The following is an 8996-nucleotide window of genomic DNA, read 5'->3' as shown; positions in this document are numbered from 1 at the left end:
TATTGGCATCTTAATTACTGTGAATTTTCGTTAGACCTTTCTTGTATGGTACATAAGGCCACCTTTTCCAGTATTCTGGTTTAGGTACGTCTCCGAATTCATGTAGATTTTTATACTCGATTTGGGATGTATCGAATAGTTAGATGATGCAGATATACATCACTTTTTAAAATAAAAAATACGTTGAAATCATTCATACATTCTGTATGCTACACACTGATAACATATTGGATTATAGTTGATTAGGTCTCACTCAAAGAGTGTATTACATTTGCTCTGCGATTAATTATATCCGATTAAATCTAATTTAGGTAAAAAAAATTCTTGAAAAAGGGATACTGTGTAATTAGTAGCCATACCTCTAACACAACTTCATTGTTTATTTTTTGTCCGCTTATTTAAATTAAATATTGAATGAGAAAAAACTTATCTCCGAATATATTATTCACAATATTCTGCTATTGTTGATATTAATTTGGTTTTTTAAATGAGGAGCGAATCCACTGAAGACTATGTTCATTATAATTTAATAATTAATGTATGGGGTCAATGTAAAAATCTGAAAAGGAGCAAACCCATCTAAATTAAATTCTTTAAGCTTTGACTACATTTTAACAAACATTTGGTGTATATCCCAATGTCGATCATCAACAAGACTTCCCCTTAAAGATTGATATGCACAGCCATGTGAAAGCCATTAATAATAATAATAATAATAATAATAAACTTATAAGTATATTAGTAATTTTTTTTAACATTGAAAAACTATTATAAAAATATACAAAATATTCATTATCAGATGAATAAGACCTTGATGTAAATCAAATTTATTATTGCTCTTATTTTTCCATTTTCTACTTGTAAATGTCGTCTACTAAAAAGAGTTGTATAGATATTGAAATTTATCTATTTTCAACGAGTATTGCATATCAGGACGTTTTAGATTTTAACTTAAGATATTATGCAGATTAGTAATCTTTTCCAAAATCATTCTTTTTATATAAATGCATGACCCTATTAGTTCTTGACCATAACTCTTTTACATATAAATTCACAAATACAGTAAAACCTCTATAAATTAATAACCTTGGGACCATGAAATTTTATTAATTTAGAGAGATATTAATTTATCGATAAATTAATATTTTATTAATTAAAAGAGAGACTTTTTAAATTTAGCAAATTTAGTACATATGTATTGAAAATAAATAAATTCATATATGTTTCATTGATTATATTCATGCAGCAATTAACTATTATATTCATAGACACGTGTATCAATTCATTGGAATTATTTATATGTTTACATTAATTCGTTGCACTTAAATAACTATTATAACCAATTAAATATATTCGTGCATAATGAATGAAACATATACTACATAAATCTCAATATGATAATAAAATAATTCATAACACCCAACCATGTCTTCTCATCTAAAAGGCATTGCAAAATCATCCATGAATGATCAAATGCGTAAAGCATTATAGATTTCATATTTTAGTAAATTATCATAATATTTATAATTGTAATAATTATGAATTATTAATTTAGAGTTTTAATGGGACCTAATATTTATAAAGGAATTTTTCGAAAAATTATTATTTTATTATCTTATCGAATTTGATGATTTTTTACAAAGGCCCAAGTTGGGACCGGAGGATTTTATTATTTTAGAGAGTTTATTAATTTATAGAGTATTAATTTATAGAGGTTTTACTGTACATTAAAAAAACCTTGATATTTTCAATAATTCACTTATGAGAACTAAATCCTAGTAACACAATAAATATATAATAGTGGGAGTGAATATTCTAAATTTGTGAAGAAGAGACAAAGAGCAGAGCGTGAGATGTGCAGCCCCACGTGTCTTCAATTCTAATCTGGACTGCGGACTTTGATGGGCAAACCCATGTGGGCCATTGACTCTCAATATATATATATACACATATATTTTCTTTAAAATTTATTTTAATTACACGTAATTCTATATAATTTGAAAAATTATATTTAGTGTTTCTGAAATGCATATTTAAACTCAATTCACTTTTTATTAGTTTTGCAGTTCAAATAATTTTTTCTCAACTAAACTACCTTTAAAACGGTGAAAATATACATTCTCACATGTATTAATGTATGAAAATGTATAAAGGTAATTTGATCATAAAAAATTATTTGACTTACAGAAAATCAGTAACAAGTCAATTCGGATTAAATATGAAATTTTTATCTGATTTTTTATTCACATCAACAAATTTGATAATTTTTTACTAACAAATGAATTATTTATTAAATAAAAGTAAACTTCAAACTAAAAAATATAATTTTATAAATACAAAACTTAATTTTGAGAAAGAAGATTGCAATTATCCCCCACATTCAAAGTCTTGGTACCAAAAGGTCTAACCAAACCCCACATGGCATCTCATTTGTGAAAGAAAACTCCACATCCTATTTTTTATCCTTTTCATTTTCAAAATCCCCATTATTTTATTTCAAAAATTTCAACTCACTGACATTTTGCAAATCTTGGACCTCTTCTTTGTTTTCTTTCCACTTGTCTGACCTTTCAGCAAAATTCACATTTTTATTAGAGACCATATATTTATTAATAATTATAGAAAATTTAATTTACATTCATGAGATACACACACATATATATATGTAAACTCAAATTTTCAATTATTAATTTGAAACTTTAGCATCAATAAATTTGACGTTCTACCCAGTTCGTTAATTAAGCATCCATCATTGTAAATTATTATATTTTAGGTTCTTGATTAGTATGATTTTTTATATTGAAAAAGATGATGAGAAAATGACCAAAATGCATGAAAAGGAAACATGATTGTTAATGATGCCAACCTCTTGAATGCACATTATTGAAATTTAGAGCAAGGAAAAAGAAATTGAAAGATTGATGATATCCACTTAGATAATTGGGATTGTAACTTTTTTTTTATTTTTTTTTTAATTCACAATGATTTCTTTCTTAGCAAAACATTGGGATGGGATTATGTCTACATTTCCCAATAAAAAAGATGAAAAGTAAAGGTAAAAGTTTCCACTCATTGAAAAGCTTCAACACTAATCCTAAGGCATCTTAGTCAATTCAACTTTTCTTTCCCTTTTCTTTCTTTCTCTTTTCATACTTTTTCAATCTTGTTTGTTAAGATTTGTTCACTACTTCATCTTCTTTTATTCCATGCCCTTTATCTCTTAGTATTTATTTGATAAATATACTCTATAATTTATTATTATTTATTATGATTTTATCGAGTTAATGTTTTCAAAGTGATTTTACAAAAATACTATCCTTAATAAGTAACAAACAAATTATATTTCTCGAGTATGAGGCCTACAAAACAAATTACTGTCATAACCACACTGAAAAAGTCCCAGTAATAACATCTGATATCTAAATCAGATACGTTGATGGAGAGAGACAACCAAAATTGTACATGGGGGTGTGATTTTCTACGATTCTATATAAACCACATACGCTGAAATATTCATAAGATAATGGTGGAGGCATACAAGATTTCGAGACACTGAAGTTAGATCGTAAATATTCTAATAAACGATGTAAGCCCAGAACTTATCGAGTTGAGTTGGGGATAATATTTAAAATAATCTTTACAAAATTACCCCTAGATCAAGTATATTTAGACATTAAAATATAATCTGATTAAATATCTCAATGATTAAGAAATTACATAAACCAAATTATTTTTTAGGATTTGTGTAGTTCATGTTTTTCTTTCTTTCTTTTTTTTTTTAAAAAAAATACAAGCAATACTTCAACCTTTTCACCTGCATTGCATTGAGAAACATGAAAAAAAGAAGCAATGTATGTTAAAGGTGAGACTCAAATAATGTGCTAACCCTACTTCCTAGACCTAGATTTTTATTTTTTAGGTCAATAATTACTCATACCTACTCAAGAACTGAAAATAACAGCTTTAAATTATTAGTTGTCTACCCACTAAAGATTTCTAACCAATTGAAAAGGTCCCTATGCCATGTGTGGATGCATCAATTTATGGTGTTATTAAATTTGAGGTGTGTTTGAGAATTCATTTGATTATTGCATGAAAAATGTTATAAAAATTTAAGGAAACAAACAAAGTACAAAAACCTACTACCCACCTAGTCCTATTTTCCTAACTTGGGACCTTTTTGTGTTATTATTAGGTATTTTTTTCTACCCATTTGGTCATTATTTTAGGTGTTGATTCCACTAGTAGTGGTTAAGGGGACGATTTTATATTTGTTGTCATCTCTTTTTATTTCATTTGTTTATAGAATTATTTTCAATCAAATATAAGTTTTTAGTTCGATTTTATGTGTATGTAACATTAATATTTCTGACCCGATAAATAAAATAATATTTTGATTGAACGTAAATTGATAAATTATACGGGTTTAAATCTCAACATAAGATAATATATTCTTGTTATTTAATTTCGTGTGTATATACAAATAAAAAAACTATTTTTTTTTAATGTACAAAATAAGTATTTTTATCTGTAAAAAATTCATATTAGTTCTAGTAAAATATTAGACAAAACACATAAAGGAAGAACATTTATTTGGGGAAAAACCAAAAAAGAAAAAAAAAGAAAAAGAAAGAAAATCAAAAGCCTTTGACTCCCTCAAGATTGAGAAATACAAATCCAAACAAAAAGGACGCAAAATGAGAGAGAGAGAGAGAGAGAGAGAGAGAGAGAGAGAGAGCTTCAGTGTGAAGCTGAGTGATAATTCAATTCCATTCCCACAAACAATCACTTGTCTCTATCTCTTTTTTCACTCTGCCCTTTTTGCGCTCTCCTCTCTCCTCGCTCTGTTATGAGTTGTACTCATTAACGCCACTGAAATTACTGATATGCCCTCCCGCCACCTCCTGTCTCCGACGCCGGGCCCGGCGTCGCACCACCGGACCAATCACCTCATCCCACCTCTGGCCGGCGGGTTAACTGCGGGGTTTTCTTGTTTACTCTTGCTGGTCCTTTGCTTCCGTAAAATCAGCAAGAAACGTACCGCGCCTTCCGCCTCCGACACCGACTCCAAGAAACCCCCCCATCGGCTCTCCTACTCCCTACTCCGCCGCGCTACCTCTAATTTCTCCCCTTCTCTTCGACTCGGCCAAGGGGGGTTCGGCTCCGTCTATCGTGCTGAGTTGAAGCCCGGCCGTGACGTATCCAAAGACTCGATTTTTACCTCCTCCCATGTTGCTGTCAAGCTTATGGATTCGGGGTCTTTGCAGGGTGAGCGTGAGTTTCAAAATGAGCTGCTCTTTTCCTCAAAGATTGACTGTAAGTATATTGTTTCTGTTATGGGTTTTTCATCGAACCCCAGGAAGCGCCGGATGCTTTTGATTTATGAGCTTATGGAAAACGGTAGCTTGCAAGATTGTCTTTTTCATAAAAAAAGTGAAGAGTTAAGGAATTGGGATAAGAGGTTCTCGATTGCTCTTAACATAGCCAGAGGGTTGGAATACTTGCATCATTATTGCGATCCGCCAATTATTCATGGTGATATTAAGCCGAGTAATATTTTGTTGGATGGGGGTTTTAATGCTAAGATCGGTGATTTTGGGTTGGCGAGGTTTAAGGTGGAGGATAATAATATTGTGGAAGGTGAGGTGAAAAAGGAGGGCAGTTTGGGGAACGGGGTGGAGGATAATGGATCTGTGGTGGAGACAGAAAGTGTGATTACGACGAGTGGGTTTGAGGAAGCTAATAATGTCCATCAGCTTGGGGGTCTTGAGATGTCACCGGAGAGTGTGGTTGTTAGGGTTGAGGCTTCACCGGACACTGTGGTGGGGGTGGAGTTATCACCAGAGGCAGAGGCAGCTCCGGTGGTGTCACCAAGAACTGTGGCGGCAATGGCTTCCCCATCTGATGGTTTGGAGAAGGCAAGTGTCTCAGAGGGGAACTTTGATAGGTTGAGCATGGAGAGTACGGGAGATAAGAGTGGGTCGAAGAAGAAGAAGAAGAGTGTTTCAGGCAAAGATTGGTGGTGGAAGCAAGATACCTCGGTAGATGCGGAATCAGGCACTGTTAAAGATTATGTGATGGAATGGATTGGGAATGAGATCAAGAAGGAGAGACCAAAAAGTGACTGGATTGGTGCTTCTTCAAGCTCTCGGATGGTGAGGAAAATGGAGAAGAAGAAGAAAAAAAGAAGGCAGTTAGATTGGTGGGTATCACTGGATGATGAAAAGAATGTGAAGAAAGACAAGAGAAGACCTGCAAGGGAGTGGTGGAAGGAGGAGTACTGTGAAGAGCTGGAGAGGAAGAAAAAGAAGAAGAAGAAAAAACAAGTTCAAGGGTCAGTTAGTGATGATTGTCATAGTGAAAGTTGGTGGCCAAGGGATGATGAACTGTATGCTGATAGAAAGAAGAAACGAAGCAGGAGCAGGAGCAGGGGTAGTAGGGGTAGCATGGACTGGTGGTTGGATGGTTTCAGTGGTGAGCTTTGGAAAGCACGGAAAAATAGTTATGATTCAGTTAGTGGGGAGATACCAAGAAGTGGAGGTATCAGTAGCACACCAAGTATGAGAGGAACTGTTTGCTACATTGCACCAGAGTACGGGGGTGGTGGTGATGTATCTGAGAAATGTGACGTCTATAGCTTTGGGGTTCTGCTATTAGTTCTTGTTGCAGGACGGAGGCCACTTCAGGTGACAGGTTCACCCATGTCAGAGTTCCAACGAGCCAATCTCCTATCATGGGCTCGGCATCTTGCCCGTGCTGGGAAGCTTCTTGATTTGGTGGATCAGAACATTCAATCTTTAAATAAAGAGCAAGCACTGCTATGTATCACAGTGGCACTGCTTTGCCTGCAGAAATCACCTTGCCGCCGACCTTCAATGAAAGAGGTGGTGGGTATGCTGTCGGGAGATTTAGCATCTCCCCAGCTACCAGTTGAATTTTCACCTTCCCCTCCTTCTCGCTTCCCATTTAAGTCTCACAAGAAGGTCCGGTGAGTTTCAGTTTATCGCCTACTCGTCCATGAAGAAATTGGAACTTGTTGTAGACCATTGCTTACCTTTGTGAAACAATTTATGTAAAGAAAGAGAATTATCAAATTACGAATGCATCAATAGAATGGATTTCAGCAATTTTTTTTTTTACATACTTCTTGAGCAGTAATCAGCATTTCTATACGTGGCTGTTCCAATGTTTTTCTATAGTTCTATTAGTTATTCTTTTGTCATTTTTACCTAGGAGCTATTTTGGAACTGGGAACTTGGTCCATTCGCCTGGCTCTATTCTCCTCTTTAGTTTTATAAATGCCACAAAACATTGGATGTTAATGTGATTCCTTATTGATCATCCTTTTTGTTTTTCATTGTGGTGGCCAATTAAAGTTGTAAAATTACCAAATGTTTATAAAAGCAATTTTAAGAGAATTGATTTTCCATACAGGAGCTGTTATTACATCTTTCTAAAACTTGTACAGGTCAGCCCAGTTATCTACATGAGTGCAATCATATACACTTCAATGCATAGCACAGGTTTCCATTTGATGTTTTTCTTAAAATTGATAGCAGAAATATGTCTAGATAGTCTCAAAAGATCCCAAATTATTGCATATTAAGAAAATTGCTGAAGTAGATAATCATTTTGATACACTCACAAAAAAAGAGAATGTAGCATTTTTTTGGTACGATCAGAAATAAAGAGGATGGTACAAGGTCGGGCATTTTTCAAAGTCCTGGCATGGTATTATTCACAGGGAATGTAATGCTATGGTTGAATGGAAATGGCCGAAGTGGTGTAGACAAAAACTTCCGCTGAAATGCTCTTTCTATTTATTTCAGCAAATATCAATAAAAAATTAATGCATCTGCTTGGCAGAGCCTGATAAGTTCTTGATATTCGATCCTGTGGTGTATTCTCCAAAGGGGCAGGTTGAGGTCTAGCATAGTTTTGATTGGAGATCTTGTGACACATTTGATGGCTCTTTATGGTCATGTTGTTGCTATCTGGATTGCTTTAAGAAATCTTTTCCCGGATTTTCTCAAATCTCTACTGGCCATTTTTTCTGCTGATCTCTAAAATCTTCTTGATTTTGTAAAGGCCTAGCGTGTGGAAATAGTAGTTCGTTGGTATTGCAGTTTCATGTCCTTTATGCTTGCTGTTTACTGAAGGATTCTGAATCATTACCATGAAGTATGAGGTTGCAGTGATCATGAAGCGGCATTTCATCTTTTTGCCTGTAATTTCGTTATAATACTTGCTATCGCTACTTCATCCGTATGATTTGGGAGTTGGGTTGATCCACTTTCAATGGCCCTATTTTGACTACTTACTGTAACTTCTGCAAATGGTATTTGAAGATGTTCTCTACTATTATGCTTATCGACTTTAATCCTGTTTCTTCTCTTATACATTCCTTTTTGTAAATGTTTTTGGAGATGAGATGATTCTAATAGTGCTCAAGTCGCAGTAACTTATTTGTTTGAAGGTTGAATCCGAGGAATATCTGCATGTTATTACACAGTTGGACGATTTTATAGCTTTGTTTCATTCATGGCTAAAATTGATGGTGAGACAGATCCGAAAGGGCCTTTGGCACAGACAACACAAGCTGATGAATACTAGCAATGAGTTCTATTTCATGCCTAAGTGCTTCAAGAAGATTAACCTGAAGCTTTTTGTACTTTTAAACATAAGCAATCTTATGTACAAGGTGACATGAGCAGTTCGTTGCAATAGCCTGAACTGTGGAGCCATAAAACGTTCAAGACTCTTGTAGGCAAAAATTGAAGGCCGAACTGGTGTTTCGTTCAGACCATGAGCTTAAACGGTGAGTATATATATACAGCAGAGAGCTTAAACGTTCAAGACTCTTATCGATGATTGCTCTTGCAATTCTTAAGCTTTGCTTTCAGTTTTGTCAAAATCCATTCATGGTATATATACAGCAGAGAGTTTGTTGCTGAATATGATCCTTGTCCTAAAAGTGCAATCTCTTAGAAGTGGTG

The 8996-nt window shown here is 33.9% G+C and overlaps 1 protein-coding gene across 1 annotated transcript; it reads left to right on the top strand.

The window, feature by feature from the left end:
* Nucleotides 1–4686: 4686 nt before the first annotated feature.
* Nucleotides 4687–7139, top strand: LOC105160543 (receptor-like serine/threonine-protein kinase At4g25390). Its single transcript, XM_011077970.3, has one exon. It carries the CDS (start codon nucleotides 4887–4889, stop codon nucleotides 6990–6992), a length of 2106 nt encoding a protein of 701 aa, XP_011076272.1. The 5' UTR covers nucleotides 4687–4886; the 3' UTR covers nucleotides 6993–7139.
* The last annotated feature ends 1857 nt before the right edge of the window (nucleotides 7140–8996 follow it).

This window comes from Sesamum indicum, linkage group LG4 (genome assembly GCF_026168435.1).
Source record: "Sesamum indicum cultivar Baizhima isolate 11 linkage group LG4, ASM2616843v1, whole genome shotgun sequence".
NCBI lineage: Eukaryota > Viridiplantae > Streptophyta > Magnoliopsida > Lamiales > Pedaliaceae > Sesamum > Sesamum indicum.
This window is presented reverse-complemented; position numbering and strand designations above follow the sequence as displayed.

What these genes read in the sequence shown, in the direction of transcription:
- LOC105160543 (XM_011077970.3), top strand. Translation starts at nt 4,887, where the DNA reads ATGCCCTCCCGCCACCTCCTGTCTCCGACGCCGGGCCCGGCGTCGCAC.